Source organism: Bison bison, unplaced genomic scaffold, assembly GCF_000754665.1.
Source record: "Bison bison bison isolate TAMUID 2011002044 unplaced genomic scaffold, Bison_UMD1.0 scf7180017864460, whole genome shotgun sequence".
Lineage (NCBI taxonomy): Eukaryota > Metazoa > Chordata > Mammalia > Artiodactyla > Bovidae > Bison > Bison bison.
The window spans coordinates 4626479-4646217 of record NW_011495022.1 but is presented as its reverse complement, the minus strand read 5'-3'; the positions used below and the strand labels follow the sequence as shown (position 1 = coordinate 4646217).

At 38.0% G+C, this 19739-nt stretch overlaps 1 protein-coding gene across 1 annotated transcript in view; it reads left to right on the top strand.

Moving 5' to 3' along the window:
• The first annotated feature begins 536 nt into the window (after nucleotides 1-536).
• The window catches only part of MTX2 (metaxin 2), a 77051-nt gene continuing 57848 nt past the window's right edge, over nucleotides 537-19739 (top strand). Inside the window, exon 1 of the mRNA XM_010859786.1 lies at nucleotides 537-783. Within this exon, the coding sequence (XP_010858088.1) occupies nucleotides 744-783 (40 nt within the window). The 5' untranslated portion in view covers nucleotides 537-743. The remainder of the gene's footprint in view (nucleotides 784-19739) is intronic.

Sequence of the window (19739 nt, the reverse complement as noted above, 5' to 3'; positions counted from 1 at the left end):
TGGGAGTGTGGGAGATAGAAACTACTGATGTAAGATACACTACAGGGGATAAGCACAACACAGGGGATATAGCCAATATTTTGTAATGTAAATGGAGTTTAACCTTTAAAAATTGTATAAACATAAAATTTAAAGGAAATGGCAACCCACTCCAGTCATCTTGTCTGGAAAATCCCATGGATAAAGGAGCCTGGCGGGCTACAGCTAATGGGGTTGCAAAGAGTCGGACACAACTAAGTGACTGAGCACACAGAATCATGGGCAAACAACTGCCTCTTGTTTGAAATCACTTTAACAAAAAAATAAAACAAAACAAAACAAACGTATTTGCTTACAAAAATTTCGCTTGGAAAGGAAACTGAAAACTTCTGGGGTACACCCGCCCACCCTGTACGCCAGAGTCGGGAATCAAATACCCTTCTCTTCTCCCTCTCCCTTTCTGGGGTGGCCCCCAGTGGCCGGGAGCCCGGGGACAGGAAATGCCAAAGAAGGCGGAGGCGGAGCCAGCGGAAGCGCTCGCGCGCCGTTGTCAGCTGCGCCGGAAGTTCCTGTCCAGGCCTGGCGGTAACCTTGGAGTCTGAGCCGGTGGTGCTGCCGCCGCCGTCGCCGCAGGGGTGGGCTTTGGGAGTCCAAGCCTCTGTCGGAGCCAGGCCTGTTAGGTGCCAGGAGCCGCCGGGGTTGCGCGGGAGTTCGCTGAGGATCTCGGGGAGCAGGAACTGCGGGCGCAGGGCCGCCCAGCCGACATGTCTCTAGTTGCGGAAGCCTTAGTCTCCCAGATCGCAGGTAGCGTGTGTGGCCGCGGACCCGGACGGAGGCGGGGGCCGGCCTGGGGTAGTCATAGGGAGCAGTGCGGCTTTAAGCACTGCAGCTTTCCTCGAGCCTTGCAGCATTAGACGCTGAACCCAAGCTTCGGGATAGAGGCGGGCACTGACTACTATCTCCTGGATGAGAAAACAGGGGGAGAAACTTGGCTAAGGTCAGCCTGGAGGAGTGGGAATCCCATCCGTTTTTCCTGGGCAGTGCTTTGTCCAGCTACCCATTGGGTCTGTGTTGGGATAAGTGGAGAACGCTGTGGGCTGGAATTAAGGTGGGAGGCGTGGCCATATCCGAGAGCTTCAGAGTTAAGTGTTGGGGCAGCCTCGGTGTGGGACCTGAAGTTTAAGGTGCTTGTCACTAATGAGTCGCCATTGTCATTTGAGAGGCCAATGAGCAGCACAATATTGCCATTTGCTAGGTCTCCAGCATTCACTGACCCAGTTTTAAGGCTGCATGAATTTTTTGAAACACCTTTGACTCGACGGACTGAACATGACTGTTGTAAATAGATTTACAATGTATTTTGAATGTTTCTGTTATTGAATATATTTCTGTTATCGAGGTTCTTATTTACTGTAGTGAAAGATATTAAATATTGTTCAGAAAGTGAGAGACTAATTGTAGGTATAGGTTGATGGGTTAATCTTTAAATGGAGTTAGTCTTAAACGTCCTAGAAGTATTTTCATTGAGTACGGTAAATATTCAGATACCAGGATACTTAGGTACCTTTGCAGTAAGGCAGTATTTTTGAAATGAAAAGTATTGAATGTCATGGAATTTGCCAAATGTTTTTCATTACATTTGTGTTAAAATTCATTTCTCTTTTCTTTTTCTCACTCAAAGACATTGTCTTCTAAAAGTGAGGGAAGCCCCCACGAGATTGCAAGCTTCTTGAAGGCAGGAATGATACTTACATTGTTTCTAGTATCTTGAGGACCTGTCAGTTGGTGCTCAATAAGTATTCGTGACCTGAATCAATGAATAATCTTGAGATTTCAAGCAGTGATTATTTGTTTTTACTGTTCATGTTTTTTAAAAAGTTAGATCATGAATGTAGATTGCTATATTAAAATATTTCACAGTGTATGCTGATATTGGTATACAGTGTACATGTACCCTAATGTGTGATTTCTTAAGGAAAAAATGAATATCTTTTAATCAATTTGGAACTTTGCTTCAGTTCCTGAAATTTAGGAGTTTCTATGAATTTGATCAGTCTGCCATCTTAGCTATTTGGGGTGATCACTCTAGGAGGAGGCATTTATAGATGGATAATTTAATAAGTCGTGTTGGGACAGCTCCTACGTTATGACACTGCAAGAATAAATTCTAGATGGATTAAAAATTTAAGTGTAAAATAAGAACAGAAACCAAATTGTAATAAAATAATTAGGAAAAATATAGGTGATATAGTGTAGGATGCCTAAGCAAGACAGAGTTCAGAGTGCATGGAAGAAAAAATTAATAGAATTTTTGCAGATACATTTTAAAAGCTTCGTATGATGAGGCACATAAGTTTCTACAAATTAATAAGAAAAAGGCAGACCAACAGAATCAAAGATAAAGAATAAGAACAGGCAGTTAACTAAAGGGGAAATGCAAATCAGCAGTGAATATATGAAAAGATGCCCTCCATCACTAATTTCCACCCAGTCAGATGGGCAGAAATGAATACTATAATTTTTAGTACTGACACTGGCATGGGGAAAACAGTTGCCCTCAAAGTATTGGGGAGTCTGTAAGAAACAGCTGCTTTTGGGGAACTTAACGTAGCAATAGTTATTTAAATGCTACTGCAGATGGTGATTGCAACCATGAAATTAAAAGACGCTTACTCCTTGGAAGGAAAGTTATGACCAACCTAGATAGCATATTAAAAAGGAGAGACATTACTTTGCCGACAGAGGTCCGTCTAGTCAAGGCTATCGTTTTTCCAATAGTCATGTATGGATGTGAGAGTTGGACTGTGAAGAAAGCTGAGCGCCGAAGAATTGATGCTTTTGAACTGTGGTGTTGGACAAGACTTTTGAGAGTCCATTGGACTGCAAGGAGATCCAACCAGTCCATTCTAAAGGAGATCAGTCCTGGATGTTTATTGGAAGGACTGATGCTAAAGCTGAAACTCCAATACTTTGGCCACCTCATGTGAAGAGTTGACTCACTGGAAAAGACCCTGATGCTGGAGGGATTGGGGGCAGGAGGAGAAGGGGACGACAGAGGATGAGATGGCTGGATGGCATCACTGACTCGATGGACGTGAGTCTGAGTGAACTCCGGAAGTTTGTGATAGACAGGGAGGCCTGTCGTGCTGCGATTCATGGGGTTGCAAAGAGTCGGACACGACTGAGCGACTGAACTGAACTGAATTGACTCAGAAATTCTTTATGGGATTTATCTGATAGAAATATAAGGGCCAGTATTTAAAGAAATATACAACTGTAGTAATTGTAGTATTATCTGTAATAGCAAAAACCCAGAGACATCTTAAATATATGTTAAGTTACAGCATGCGTGGTCAGTTGTGTCTGACTCTTTGTGACCTCATAGCCTGCCAGACGCCTCTGTTCGTGAGCTTTTCCAGGCAGGAATACTGGAGTGGGTTGCCATTTCCTACTCCAGGGGAATTCCCTCATCCAGGGATCTAACCCACATCTCTTGTGTCCCCTGAATTGGCAGGCAGAGTCTTTATCACTGTGCCACCTGGGAGGGTATAGTTATAGCATGCCACATTATTACAGATACTAAAAATATAGAAGTATAGCTGTTAAGCTTTCCTGGTGGCTCATTGGTAAAGAATCTACCTGCCAATGCTGGAGACATGGATTCAATCCCTGGGTTGGGGAAATCCCCTGGAGAAGGAAATGGCAACCCACTCCAGTATTCTTGACTTGGAAATCCCATGGACAGAGGAACCTGATGGGCTGCAGTCCGTGGGGTTGCGAAAGAGTCAGACACGACTTAGTGACTAAACAACAATAGCAACATAGCTGTTAAGCATATTGGCTGAAGACTCTGATTATCTTAAATATTAATAAAAACAAGTTTAAAACTATACATATATATATGTAGTATGAAACTATATATATAGAGTATGAACTATATATATAGTGTGTATATATATATAGTATGAACTATTTAAATAAATGAATTCTGTGTAAATAGGTATATGTAAGCAAAAAAAATGTAGGAGAATACTCAATTTTAACTAGTAATTTCAGAGTAATAAGGATAATGTGTTGGTGGAGTGAGAATATTTTACTTTTAAATTTAAATGGTTGTAATTATAAAAATTTGGAAGATTATATTTTGGCAACAGTAAAAAAAATGATGGCTAACATAATTTATATGAAACCTTGTATTTCACTAGTAAGTGTGACTATTCAGCAACTATTTACAGTATTCTGCTTCTTGTCACAGCTATTTGTAAGACCTCCTCAGACAGCCATTTTGCTTTTTTGCATTTCTTTTTCTTAGGGGTGGTCTTGATCCCTGCCTCCTGTACAATGTCATGAACCTCCATCCATAGTTCATCAGGCACTCTGTCCATCAGATCTAGTCCCTTAAATCTATTTCTCACACTGTATAATCGTAAGGGATTTGATTTAGGTCATACCTGAATGGTCTAGTGGTTTTCCCTACTTTCTTCAATTTAAGTCTGAATTTGGCAATAAGGAGTTCATGATCTGAGCCACAGTCAGCTCCCAGTCTTGTTTTTGCTGACTTTATAGATCTGCTACATCTTTGGCTGCAAAGAATATAATCAGTCTGATTAAAGTGTTGGCCATCTGGTGATGTCCATGTGTAGAGTCTTCTCTTGTGTTGTTGGAAGAGGGTGTTTCCTATGACCAGCGCGTTCTCTTGGCAGAACTCTATTAGCCTTTGCTCTGCTTCATTCTGTACTCCAATGCCAAATTTTCACAAATCGCTGTGAAAAGAGAAGTGAAAAGCAAAGGAGAAAAGGAAAGATACACCCATTTGAATGCAGAGTTTCAAAGAATAGCAAGGAGAGATAAGAAAGGCTTCCTCAGTGATCAGTGCAAAGAAATAGAGGAAAGCAATAGAATGGGAAAGACTAGAGATCTCTTCAAGAAAATCAGAGATATCAAGGGAATATTTCATGCAAAGATGGGCTCAATAAAGTACAGAAATGGTATGGACCTAACAGAAGCAGAAGACATTAAGAAGACGTGGCAAGATTACACAGAAGAACTATACAAAAAAGATCTTCATGACCCAGATAATCACAAAGGTGTGATCACTCACCTAGAGCCAGACATCCTGGAATGCGAAGTCAAGTGGCCCTTAGGAAGCATCACTACAAAAAAGCTAGTGGAGGTGGTGGAATTCCAGTTGAGCTATTTCAGATCCTGAAAGATGATGCTGTGAAGGTGCTGCACTCAATATGCCAGCAAATTTGGAAAACTCAGCAGTGGCCACAGGACTGGAAAATGTCAGTTTTCATTCCAGTCCCAAAGAAAGGCAATGCCAAAGAATGCTCATACTACCGCACGTTTGCACTCATCTCACATGCTAGTAAAGTAATGCTCAAAATTCTCCAAGCCAATCTTCAACAATAGTTCACATGAACTGTGAACTTCTAGATGTTCAAGCTGGTTTTAGAACAGGCAGAGGAACCAGAGATCCAAGTTGCCAACATCTGCTGGATCATCAAAAAAGCAAGAGAGTTCCAGAAAAACTTCTATTTCTGCTTTATTGACTATGCCAAAGCCTTTGTGTGGATCACAATAAACTGTGGAAAATTCTGAAAGAGATAGGAATACCAGACCACCTGACCTGCCCCTTGAGAAACCTGTATGCAGGTCAGGAAGCAACAGTTAGAACTGGACATGGAACGGCAGACTGGTTCCAAATAGGAAAAGGAGTATGTCAAGGTTGTATATTGTCACCCTGCTTATTTAACTTCTATGCAGAGTACATCGTGAGAAACACTGGGCTGGAGGAAGCACAAGCTGGAATCTAGATTGCTGGGAGAAATATCAATAACCTCAGGTAAACAGATGACACCAGCCTTATGGCAGAAAGTGAAGAACTAAAGAGCCTCTTGATGCAGGTGAAAGAGGAGAGTGAAAAAGTTGGCTTAAAGCTCAACATTCAGAAAACTAAGATCATGGCATCTGGTCCCATCATTCCATAGCAAATGGTTGGGGAAACAGTGGAAACAGTGTCAGACTTTATTTTTGGGGGCTCCCAAGTCACTGCAGATGGTGATTGCAGCCATGAAATTAAAAGACCCTTATTCCTTGAAAAGAAGGTTATGACCAACCTAGACAGCATATTAAAAAGCAGAGACATTACTTTGCCAACAAAGGTCCGTCTAGTCAAGGCTATGGTTTTTCCAGTAGTCATGTATGGATGTGAGAGTTGGACTATAAAGAAAGCTGAGCGCCAAAGAATTGATGCTTTTAACGTTGGAGAAGACTCTTGAGAGTCCCTTGGACTGCAAGGAGATCCAACCAGTCCATCCGAAAGGAAATCAGTCCCGAATATTCATTGGAAGGACTGATTCTGAAGCTGAAACTCCAATCCTTTGGCCACCTGATGCAAAGAGCTGACTCATTGGAAAAGACCCTGATGCTGGGAAAGATTGAAGACAGGAAGAGAAGGGGATGACCGAGGATGAGATGGTTGGATGGCATCACCGACTCAATGGACATGAGTTTGGGTAAACTCTGGGAGTTGATGATGGACAGGGAGGCCTGATAATGGATAGGGATCCCTGTGGATAGGGAGACACATACAAACACACACAGACAGACAGACACATAGACACACACACAGGCATATGTTCTTGTGGAGGTTGGCCAACCAGATGCTAAGGCCACAATGTAGATAGCCCTGAAGGGGCTCCAGGAGAAGAGAGCAGGTGCAGCTGCTTGCAGAGCCTGAGCTTTGTTTGTTAGTAAGTTAGGCCCACCCAGGATAATCTCTGTTTTGATTAACATAAAGTCAGCTCATTCGGGCTTGCTTTAATTATGTCAGCAAAATTCCTTCCCAGCTTGCCTAGAGTAGTATTTGAATAACTGGGAGGTATTTGCTACAAAGTGGCTGTCTTCCCTCTGTGTTCCCAACACCTGCTGGAGGATGTCCCTTGTAGCTCACCCTAGTAAGACACAGTAGAAAGGGTATTCTGGCAAAGGTAGTCTCATCAGTTTAATGGACTTCAGAGCCATCACAGGTGTATATGAATTTGCTGATATAAATGGTACTTGGCAAATACATATTTGTGTATCTAACTGAATAGTTTATTTGGATAGTTTTTTTAAGGAGAGAATTTTGAATTTTTCTTTTAACTTAGTGATGTTTAAAGGAATGGTAACTTACGATTTTTGAACTAAAGTTTGAATCTCCAGATAAGGACGTGCTAGATTAAGAACTGTAAAAGGAGGATAAATAGTCTGGATATTGAATGGTTTTCAGAATCTTTTATAACAGCCTGTGTATTTTAAATTTTCACTTGTTTTTTTTTTAAACTGGCAAGATTTTCAACACATTACTTGAGTTTCAGGTTAAAAAATTAGTTTTTACAGATAGTTGGGTATGAACATATCCTGGGGAATGATTCAGTATTCGCATTTGGGTTGTGTGACCACATTTGGTGTGGTCACTGTAGTAGTCAAAGGGATGGAATACTGTGACAGGAAAGGGCTGACTCATTAGCCTATCTCTGTACCAGGAGAGACCTATGTACCTATCTCTGCTCCAGCTTTTAGGGTTCCACACTGTCATCAGATACATGGAAAAAGCTAGAGAGATACTGAATTTAAACTGCAGGAATCTTCTACAGTGTTGATCACTTCCTTCTCCTTGCTTTCTCCTTGTGGACTTGGAAGTGAGAGTCAGACCTGGGTTCTTATTCAGCTACTTGCTAAAAGTGTGACCTTAGGCAAGTCACTTGCCTTTTTAAGCTTCAGGTTTCTTATTTGCAAATTGGTAAAGACAATTGTAGATTATTTAAGGATTAGATAAAAAATAGAAAATGTTTGGCATTGTGTCTGGCACATAGTAAGTGCTCAATAAGTGTTCATTTATGTTATTTTCTGTGGTGTTGGAGAAGACTCTTGAGAGTCCCTTGGACTGCAAGGAGATCCAACCAGTCCATTCTAAAGGAGGTCAGTCCTGGGTGTTCTGTGGAAGGACTGATGCTAAAGCTAAAACTCCAATACTTTGGCCACCTCATGCGAAGAGTTGACTCATTGGAAAAGACTCTGATGCTGGGAGGGATTGGGGGCAGGAGGAGAAGGGGACAACAGAGGATGAGATGGCTGGATGGCATCACTGACTGGATGGACATGAGTTTGGGTGAACTCCGGGAGTTGGTGATGGACAGGAAGGCCTGGTGTGCTGCGATTCAAGGGGTTGCAAAGAGTCAGACACAACTGAGCGACTGAACTGAACTGAACTGAATGTTATTTTTGGCTCATTTACCTATCAGTTTTTCTCTCTCACTGGACTTTGCCTCTGTCCTCTTGTGTGAAAATACAAGTTTGGTAAAACTTTTAAAATTACTTTTGGATAGAATACATAATTTATTTCAATAATATAAAACATCTGTAAACAGTTATTACATTTATTAAAGTTACTCCTATAACGAATTATTCTGATATTTGTTTCAAGATTATACCTTTGATAAGTTTCAGCCATATTTATCTTCATTATATAATTGAATCTTCAGTATAGGTCATAGGTGTAGATACTCTGAGGCTTTTTCAGTAGTGGTTTATTTATGAGGTTTTGCTGAAAAGTTTTAGCCTTAAAAAATTAGTTGTTATGTATCTGGTTGATGATAAGAGTAAGTGTCCATTTTTGACCTACTGTGCTAGATAATACATAGCTGCTGATACTAACAATTTGATCCTTTTAGGTGTTGTTTTTGTTTTATGGATAAGGAAATTGAAACTTGTATAAAAACAAGGGCACTGGAGTAAGATAGAACTGAGTTCTAAGCCTTTTGTTTAATAATCTTGGGCAGACCTTAATAGGCCAGTTTCGGTATTTGTGAAAGGGTGACAGTATATTTTATAAAGTATGGTAAGCACCTCACTTAGGGCGCTACATGGTATGTTTAGTACATGGTAGTTTCTGTTATTCCTTTGTTTTCCTGGTGCCTTTGAAGATGTTACCACTGTAATATCCTCTTAATATTTTGGACACCAAAATATCCCAAGTGTCTTTATTTTTATTAACTATACCATCTTTTCTGAGTTAGTGACTAGTACTTCACTAATGTGTTGATATATTTTAAGCATATTAGTCAATTTCATCATAGCACAGTTAATAATCTTTTGAAATCAGGGCAATGTCTGTTCTGTTCTTTATTTAGAAGCTCTGTAAAGTACGTAAAGGATGAAAAAGAAGACTTGGGATATTTCATTTATCTCATTGTGGGTATGCAGGTGTTTGATTATTTAAATGTGTTAATAATTTCCTTCTAGCAGTAACATTACTTTATGGTATCATCTTGGAAAGTAGTTTTACAGTTCCAATGACATCCTTATGTAAACATGAAGTTAAGTGTAATAAGTACAGACATGTTTACAAATTTTGTTTTGATATCAGTAATAAACTTTTTTATTCCATCTTTCTTTCACATGAATACTGGGAAATCTGGACTTAGAGCATTTCAGGAGGATTCTAGAGGCTCAGTGAAGTGGAAACTATGGGTTAAAAGTCCTTTGTATAATAGAAGTGATGCTGTTGGTCACAAAGTTTATTGAGAATAAAGAAATGATAGTCAGGGCTCTTACATCTGTATATCGAATATCTAATAATCATTGCAACAGATATTTGAAAAAATACGTTAAATTTCTTTGTTATTGAAAATAAAGGTTTGTTAGTTATTTGTAAACTGCATTCTGAGGATTTTCCAGTATTGAGGAAGGCACTGAAGGATTAATAAGAAGTTACTGAATCGGCCATAACATTGCAGAGAATCTTTTTTCATTTGTGTTCATGTAGAAATAGTCTCTAACTGTAGTGCTTATCACCTTGGCACCTGTGAAGTAGATATTGAAGGGGCAGATGCAAAAACAAAGACAGAATAGGTTATACTTCACATTAGAGGCAAAACACAATTTATTGACATCAGTGTGATCTATTTTCTTTTACATGTTTGTATTCATGAATAGGTTGGAAACCAAATTCTTAGAGCCAATAATTTGTTTCATTTTAGAAAACTTTGGTATGCTGTGAAGATCACATGAGAGACTTGTTTTTGACCTTGTAATAGTCTATATTAAGCATAACATGAATTTTGCTACTGTTGTATGCTTTATTAACAATCTGTACTCTGAAATTACTTGACTTATCATTTTTAGCTTAAGAGATTTTGGTGCCCCATACAATTTGTCAGTCTCTCTTCTGTGAGAACTTCTGAGTTATTAATGTTAGCTCAAGCCTTTCATATTTGAGTGAAAATTGAAAGAACACATCATCAAACTTAACATTTTTCAAACATTTTTGATATTTCTTGATAAGCAGTTATCAGATGGACTGAAGATGTCAACTGGAGATGAGATATTAAATTCAGGCTTCTCATTTTTTGTTCAAAGACAGAAGTTATATTCAGCAAATCTAGCTACAGACATTTATGTGTAGAAGTATCTGCCTTGGCAGTAAGAGAAATGCATGTTTAATTTTTTATTGCTTTGTAAATGATCCTGTACTCTATTCTTGAACACTTTTCTTATTTTTGTACGCTTTATAAATGAATCATGGTTTTGAACTTTTCTACATCAGTAATAAAAATGAAATTTGATTGGTTAGTAATAAAGAAGGTTCTTTTCATAAAAACAATCATTTTGTCATGGCAATTCCCATTAACTGTAACTGCTTTAGCAAAATAGAAACCATAAAAAGCATTTCATTATGCTTATACACTTAGCTCTGTTTTTGTGCTGATTATATATTTTTATCTCTAAGAACTTTTATAAGCCGAAGAAGTTACTTCATGACTTAACCTGAGATGTTAATTTGGTTAGATGGTTTTATTTCCAGACTTACAGCCATTTTTTGCTGTCAATTATCTTTTAGGCTTTAGATAGCAAAAGACCTGCTTGTATTTTCCATATAATATATTTTTAGGCTGAGTATCTAGTTTGTGCTGTGTGCCCTGCTAGGTGCTGGGGTACAAAACTGGGGAACAGTTGTTGCTTTTGATGAACTTAACATCCTTGTGTGGGACACATCCACCAAAACTGATAATTTGAATACAAAGTGGTATATCCTATAATACAGACGCTAATTTAGGAAGTCTTTACTGAGTCTTTTACCTGTCTTCTCTCAAACCGAGTTAGGGGTGTTAGATATTTAGTGAACATCTGAACTCCTCTCCCTGCACCCTCACCCTCTGTCTGGCGCACTTGTGATTATTATTATTTGTGTTTTTACTCAGTTCAGATTTCATCTCCTCTTGTGAATTCTTTCCTGTCTTCCTCAAGCAGGTTATTTCTTCGAGAAGATTCCTATAGTGCTTTATACAAACCTCTGGTCTGATGCTTATATTAATGTTACTGAATACATTCTGTGAGCTTAGAGATTGTATATGGCATTTACATAGTTTATCTAGTTTTATTCTTCCAACAGCCTTAAAGGTGGGTCATTTTCCTCTTTTTACAGATGAAGTAAATGAGGCAAGAAAGATTACACAACTTGGCCTAGGTCACTTAGGCGATAAGTTGTAGAATTGGGAGGGGAACCCAGCCATGTCTCACTTCGAGGCCTGTGTTTCCCCCGACTCCCCCGTATTGTTTATTGTATTGTAAATGCTTATGTGTATCTCAGTCACCTCTTCTCACTCCCCCTGTTCTGTGCCCCCACCTACTCAACAAAATTAGATCCTAGAGAACAGTGGCAGTTTTATATTAATCTTTGTCTATTTATCATAGTCCTTGGTACATTTTCGGAGAAGGCAATGGCACCCCACTCCAGTACTCTTGCCTGGAAAATCCCATGGATGGAGGAGCCTGGTAGGCTGCAGTCCATGGGGTCGCTAGGAGTTGGACACGACTGAGCGACTTCACTTTCACTTTTCACTTTCATGCATTGGAGAAGGCAATGGCAACCCACTCCAGTGTTCTTGCCTGGAGAATCCCGTGGATGGAGGAGCCTGGTGGGCTACATTCCATGGGGTTGCAAAGAGTCGGACACGACTGAGCGACTTCACTTTCACTTTGGTACATTTTGCAAGTTTAATAACCTGTGGTAGTTCAGTTAAAGGCTTTAATATATTTTTTTCTGCCTCTCTGAGCATTTTCTTTCCCTGCATTCCTTGTTCATGAAGGGATTCTGTGATGTTTAGGCTGTATTATCTTATTTCCTGTTTATTTTGTCTTTTTGTTTTTGTTGTTGTTCTTGGGGAATCTTGCAGTTCTGCTAGGATTTCTGGAGATATAACAGATCAAATCCTCTGTAGGAAATCATTTGTCTCATGGCTACCAGAGAGGAGTGAGGCAGGAGAAATAGAGAGTTCTCTGGTTACCTAGCTTGATAGAGAGTTAATCTATGTCTAGTATTAGAACATAGTAGATACTTAAAATAACAGATTCTATTATTACAATGATTGTAATGAGTTTACAGTGGTGGGGAGGATTGCTTCTTAGTTGAAGGGACATTTATTTTACATTTACTAGGATTAGATTTAGAAAACCATTACATCTTGGAGGTTAACATTGTTAGCAGTGTTGAGGTCTGATATTTGTGTGGGACTGTCTTTTCTCAGTTTTTTGGCCAGATATTGTGCTTTTAATCTAAACCAGCTGTTTTTGTATAGCTCTGCTATTGATCACATATTCATCTTTGTTTCTGAGAAAAGCGCAGACGTGGTGTCAGTGTGTCCTCTTTTATGAATTCCAGATTACCATTTTTAAAAACAAAATTCACATTTTGAGCCCTAGCTACAAGTTTCATATCTATTCATAGTCACTTGGAGTTGGCCAGCTTTTTATTGGAAATTAATGAAAAATGATGGATCATTTTTATAACGAGACAGAGTCTAAACATAACCCTTTGAGAGGATGACATATGAATCCTTACTGAATAAGAATGGAACGTTTTCAGTTTTAGCTTGTATTCACTGTAGTCTGGGTTATTGGCTTGATGATGCTATGAATTTGTTTTCTTCACCCTTGTTAACCTCCAGAAATTTGTCTGTTTTATGAAATTGATCCTTGAGTAACTTTTTGAAATTGATCTCTAGTTTCAAATAGATAGGTTCAAATGGCTCACATTCAAATCTCATAACTACTAACTTAATTTTACTTTCCTTATTGATTACATCTAATGGAAAAACTATCATTTAACCACTTTCTGTTTCCAGAACAAGTGCGGCCTCAGTTCATTAATCTTAAAAGCTTATTCTGGAACACTGTAAAGTTGCAACATGTTAACTAAAGCATGTTTTAAAACATGGCTTTAAGCCATATCCACAAATACTTAAGTAGAATAAGATGGGCAAAAATCTTCTTGAATAAAATTAATCTACACAGATCCTTACTGCCAGTCTTTAATGAGGCAAGTGAATGAAAGGGGTGAAAAGAACTTACTCTTATTTCAGGTGTATTCCATGCCCTCTGGACAGTCTTTTTTTTTTTTTGGTGGTCACAGACCATCTTCATCAGATTTACTGGGCATGCCTGTGGCAAGTTTGGATTCTTGGCCTTCATTTCTATAGTATCAGAATCTCTGAGTTTAGGGTTTGATGGAAATACATTTTTATGAAGTTTTTTAGGGGATTCTTGTATATTAAGGGTTGAGAACCATTGTTGTAGAATGATTATAATTGCTTTAATTGTAATTAGTTATAATAATTATTACCCAGGTATGTTGATTTGTGGGTTCTGTAAGAGGTTAGCTAATACAGTTGTGTGTTCATTGACGCGGGAGCCACTACCTGACAAACCCTAGCCCTTGTTACTGATTAGCACTGACTTCGGCAAATTATTTGTGGATGTGCCTTAGTTTTCTTACAGTAAAATAGGGGTAATAGTAGTGTCTACCTCATCAAGGGCTTCCCAGGTGGCGCCAGTGCTGAAGAACTTGCCTGCCAATGCAGGAAACATAAAAGACATGGGTTCAGTCCTTGGGTCAGGAAGATCCCCTGGAGGAGAGCACAGCAACCCACTCCAGTATTCTTGCCTGGAGAAACCCATGGATAGAGGAGCCTGGTGGGCTATAGTCCATAGTGTCACGAAGAGTCAGACACGATGGAAGCGACTTAGCACACACGCACCTCATAAAGTTGTGAAATGGTTTCTATGTCAAGCACTTAAGTGCACAATAAATGCAAGAAGTGTTTTAAGATCTATTTATGATCTATAATTTATATACCTTTTTAAATGTAAAATTAAAAAAAATTTAGTATATTTATAGAGATGTGATTATTACCATAATCCAGTTGTAGGACAAACATTTTCTTCACCCCCAAAAGAAATTTCTTGCCTATATACAATCATTTCTCTTCCCAGGGCCGCCTAGTCTACCACTAACCTACTTTGTCTGTAGATTTGCCTCTTCTGAATATCTTGTATAAATGGAATCATACAGTGTGTATTCTTTAGCATGGCTTTTTTCACTGGGAATAATGCTTTTGAAATTCATCTATGTTGCATCCATCAGGTATTCTACTTGATTCTTTTTTATTGCCAAATAGTGTTCTGTGGTATGGGTATACCACATTTTGTTTACTCATCAGCTGATGGTCATTGAGGTTGCTTCCACCATTTGATTATTATGAATAATGCTGCTGTGAACTTTCTTGTACAAATCTGTATGTGCATATGTTTTCCCATTTCACATGGGTGAAATCCTAAGAGTGGAATTCTGAGTCATAATGGTAATTTTCAGAAACCACTAAACATTTTATATCCCCCCCAGCACTGTGTGAGAATTCCAAATGCTCCATAGCCTTTAAATATTTGTTACTGTCTGTCTTGTTAATTATAGTCATTTTAGTGGCTCTGAAGTGGCATCTCCGTGTGGTTTTGAATTGTGTCTCCCTAGTGACTCATGATATTGAGGATTTTTTCATGTGCTTGTTGGCCATTCATGGAGAAATATCTATTCATATCCTATGCTCATTGAAAAGACTGAGTTGTCATCTTTATTACTGACTTGTAAGCATTTTAAAATATATGCTAGATATTAGCTGTAAAATTCTTGAGGAATCTTAACTGCTGTCGCCATCACCGCCACCACCACTACCATCATCATCTGCGAAAGTAGAAGTCTAATTTTTTTTTAATTTATTTTTTTATTGAACGATAATTGCTTTACAGAATTTTGTTGTTTTCTGTCAAACCTCAGCATGAATCGGCCATAGGTATACATATATCCCCTCCCTTTTGAACCTCCCTCCCATCTTCCTCCCCATCCCACCCCACTAGGTTGATACAGAGCCCCTGTTTGAGTTTCCTGAGCCATACAGCAAGTTCCCATTGGCTATCTATTTTACATACGGTAATATAAGTTTCCGTGTTACTCTTTCCATCCATCTCACCCTCTCCTCCTCTGTCCCCATGTCCATAAGTCTGTTCTCTATGTCTGTTTCTCTATTGCTGCCCTGTAAATAAGTTCTTGAGTACCATTCTTCTAGATCCTGTATATATGTGTTAGAATACGATATTTATCTTTCTCTTTCTGACTCATTTCACTCTGTATAATAGATTCCAGGTTCATCCACCTCATTAGAACTGACTCAAATGCATTTCGTTTTATGGCTGAGTAACATTCTATTGTGTATATGTACCGTACTTCTTTATCCATTTATCTGGTGATGAACATCTAGGTTGCTTCCATGTTCTAGCTTTTGTAAATAGAGCTGCAGTGAACAATGGGATACATGTGTCTTTTTCAATTTTGGTTCCCTCAGTGTATATGCCTAGGAGTGAGATTGCTGGGTCATACGGTGGTTTTATTCTTAGTTTTTTGAGGAATCTCCATACCGTCTTCCATAGTGGCTGTATCAGTTTATATTCCCACCAGCAGTGCAAGAGTGTTCCCTTTTCTCCACACCCTCTCCAGCAATTATTGTTTGTAGACTTTTTGATGATGGCCATTCTGACCGGTATAAGGTGATATCTCATCGTAGTTTTGATTTGCATTTCTCTAACAATGAGTGATATTGAGCATCTTTTCATGTGTTTGTTAGCCATCTGGATGTCTTCTTTGGAGAAATGTCTGTTAGGTCTTTTCCCCACTTTTTGATTGGGTTGTTTGATTTTTCTGGCTTTGAGTTGTATGACTGCTTGTATATTTTAGAAATTAATCCTTTGTCAGTTGTTTCATTTGCTATTATTTTCTCCCATTCTGAGGGTTGTCTTTTCACCTTGCTTATAGTTTCCTTTGCTGTGCAAAAGCTTTTAAGTTTAATCAAGTCCTGCTTGTTTATGCTTTTATACTTATACTTTACTTTTATACTTTTGTTTTTATTTCCATTACTCTAGGAGGTGGGTCGTAGAGGATCTTGCTTTAATTTATGTCATCAAGTGTTCTGCCTATGTTTTCCTCTAAGAGTTTCAAAGTTTCTGGTCTTACATTTAAGTCTTTAATCCATTCTGAGTTTATCTTTGTGTATGGTGTTAGGAAGTGATCTACTTTCATTCTTTTACATGTAGCTGTCCAGTTTTCCCAGCACCATTTATTGAAGAGGCTGTCTTTGCCCCACTGCATATTCTTGTCTCCTTTGTCAAAAATAAGGTACCCATAAGTGCATGGGTTTATTTCTGGGCTTTCTATCTTGTTCCATTGGCCTATATTTCTGTTTCTATGCTAGTGCCATACTCTCATGATGACTGTAGCTTTGTAGTATAATCTGAAGTCAGGAAGGTTGATTCCTCCTTCTCTATTCTTCTTTCTCAAGACTTCTTTGGCTATTTGGAGTCTTTTGTGTTTCCATAGGAATTGTGAAATTTTTTTCTAGTTCTGTGAAAAATGCCATTGGTAATTTGAACGGATCACATTGAATCTGTTGATTGCATTTGGCAATATAGTCATTTTCACAGTATTGCTTCTTCCTACCCAGGAACATGGAATATCTCTCCATCTGTTTATGTCATCTTTGATTTCTTTCATTAGTATGTTATAATTTTCTGTGTACAGTTCTTTTGTCTCCTTAGGTAAGTTTATTCCTAGGTATTTAATTCTTTTTGTTGCAATGGTGGATGGGATTGATTCCTTAATTTCTCTTTCTGATTTTTCATTGTTAGTGTATAGAAATGCAAGTGATTTCTGTGTGTTGATTTTGTATCCTGCAACCTTGCTAAATTCACTGATTAGCTCTAGTATTTTCTGATACTATCTTTAAGGTTTTCTATGTACAGTATCATGTCATCTGCAAACAGTGAGACCTTTACTTCTTTTCTGATCTGGATTCCTTTTATTTCTTTTTCTTCTCTGATTGCTGTAGCTAGGACTTCCAGAACTATGTTGAATAATAGTGGCAAAAGCAGATACCCTTGTCTAGTTCCTGATCTTAGGGGAAATGCTTTCAGTTTTTCACCATTGAGAATAATGTTTGCTGTAGGCTTATCATATATGGCCTTTACTATGTTGAGAGGTTCCTTCTATGCCCATTTTTTTAAAGAGTTTTAATCATAAATGGGTGCTGAATTTTGTCAACGGCTTTTTCTGCATCTATTGAGATTATCAAATTAACAAATTGAAAGACATGTTTGTCTTTCAATTTGTTAATATGGTGTATCACATTGATTGATTTGCGTATATTGAAGAATCCTTGCATCCCTGATATACACCCAACTTGATCATGGTGTATGAGCTTTTTGATGTGTTGCTGAATTCTGTTTGCTAAAATTTTGTTGAGGATTTTTGCATCTATGTTCATCAGTGATATTGTCCTGTAGTTTTCTTTTTTGGTGTTGTTTTTGTGTGGTTTTGGTATGAGGGTGACACTGGCCTCGTACAATGAGTTTGGAAGTGTTCCTTCCTCTGTAATTTTGAAAAAGAGTTTTAGAAGGATAGGCATTAGCTCTTTAAATGTTTGATAGAATTCTCCTGTGAAGCCATCTGGTCCTGGGCTTTTGTTTTTTGGGAGATTTTTGATCACAGCTTCAATTTCAGTGCTTGTAATTGGAGTGTTCATAACTTCTATTTCTTCTTGGGAAAGGTGAGTGCAGAAGAATTGAAGCATTTGAACTGTGGTATTGGAGAAGGCTCTTGAGAATCCCTTGGACTGCAAGGAGATCCAACCAGTCCATCCTAAAGGAGTTCAGTCCTGGGTGTTCATTGGAGGGACTGATGTTGAAGCTAAAACTCCAATACGTGGGCCACCTGATGCGAAGAGCTGACTCATTTGAAAAGACCCTGATGCTGGGAAAGATTGAGGGCAGGAGGAGAACGGGATGACAGAGGGTGAGATGGTTGGATGATGTCACTGACTCAATGGACATGGGTTTGGGTGGATTCCGGGAGTTAGTGATGGACAGGGAGGCCTGTGTTGGTGATGGACAGGGAGGCATGCTGCGGTTCATGGGGTTGCAAAGAGTCAGATACGACTGAGTGACTGAACTGAACTGAACTTGGTTGAGTCTTGGAAGGTTGAAGTTTTCTAAGAAAGAATAGATATGCCAAGTTAAATAGAGGTAGATGAAGAAGGTTTATATACATTAAAGATTAACTGCTAGGAGAAAAAAACAGTAGGAAAGGCAAAGAAGGGAATAAATGTAAAAAAAATTAAAAATTAAAAAAATATTTAAAAAATTAAAAATTAAAATTATAAAAAAGAAAAGAAAGAAAAAAAAGGAAGAAGAAAGAAAAAAGGAAAAGAAAAAAAAGGAAAACTCCACAGAACTGTAAAAGCCCAATGTAGAGGCAGAGGTTTATAACATCAATAAAAATTGTGACTGAATATACACATATACATATACACCCATAAGCAAAATCAAAACAGTCCAAGAAAAATAAAGTACAACAGATTGACCCAGCAAACAAAGAAAACCAAAAATTATATCTCCCAGACAAAACTAACTAAAGCAAAAACTGGAAAACAAAACTAAAGCAAGGTGCCAATTGGGGAATAATGCAATGAAAATAAAACTAACAAATATGTTGAGAGGAAAGAAAGAAAAGAAAGAAATGCAAAGTTAAATAGAGGTAGATGAAGGAGGTTTATATGCATTAAAGATTAACTGCAAGGGGAAAAGAACAGTAGGAAAGGTAAACAAAGGGATAAAAGTAGAAAAATTACAATAGGTTTAAAAATATTAAAAATTAAAATTATAAAAAAGAGAAAATAGAAAATGAACAAAGAAAGAAAAAAGGGAAAAAAAGGAAAGCTCCACAGAACTGCAAAAGCCCAGCTTAGAGGCAAAGGTTTATAACAACAGTAAAAGGTGTGACTGAATATATGCGTATACATATGCACCCATAAGCAAAATGAAAACAGTCCAGCAAAAATAAAGTTCAGTAGATTGACCTGGCGAACAAAGGAAACCAAAAATTTTATCTACCAAAACAAAACTAAAGCACAAACTGGAAAACAAAACTAAAGCAAGGTGCCAATCGGGGAATAAAGCAATGAAAATAAAACTAACAAATATGTTGAGGAAAGAAAGGAAAGAAAGAATAGATATGCAAAGTTAAATATAGATAGATAAAGAAGATTTGTACACATTAAGGATTAACTGCAAGGGGAAAAGGACAGTAGGAAAAGCAAACAAAGGAATAAATGTAGAAAACATAATAGGTTTTAAAAATTAAATTTAAAAAAAGAGAAAAAAGGAAAACTCTGCAGAAATGCAAAAGCTCAACAGAGAGGCAAAGGTTTATAACAACTATAAAAAAATGTGACATAAAAAAGCAAAAAAGCACAAAAGCTTAATTAGATTTCATAATGCCAATAAAATCGACAACTACAACGAAGCGGGTGAAAAAAAGGAAAAAAATCCAAAAG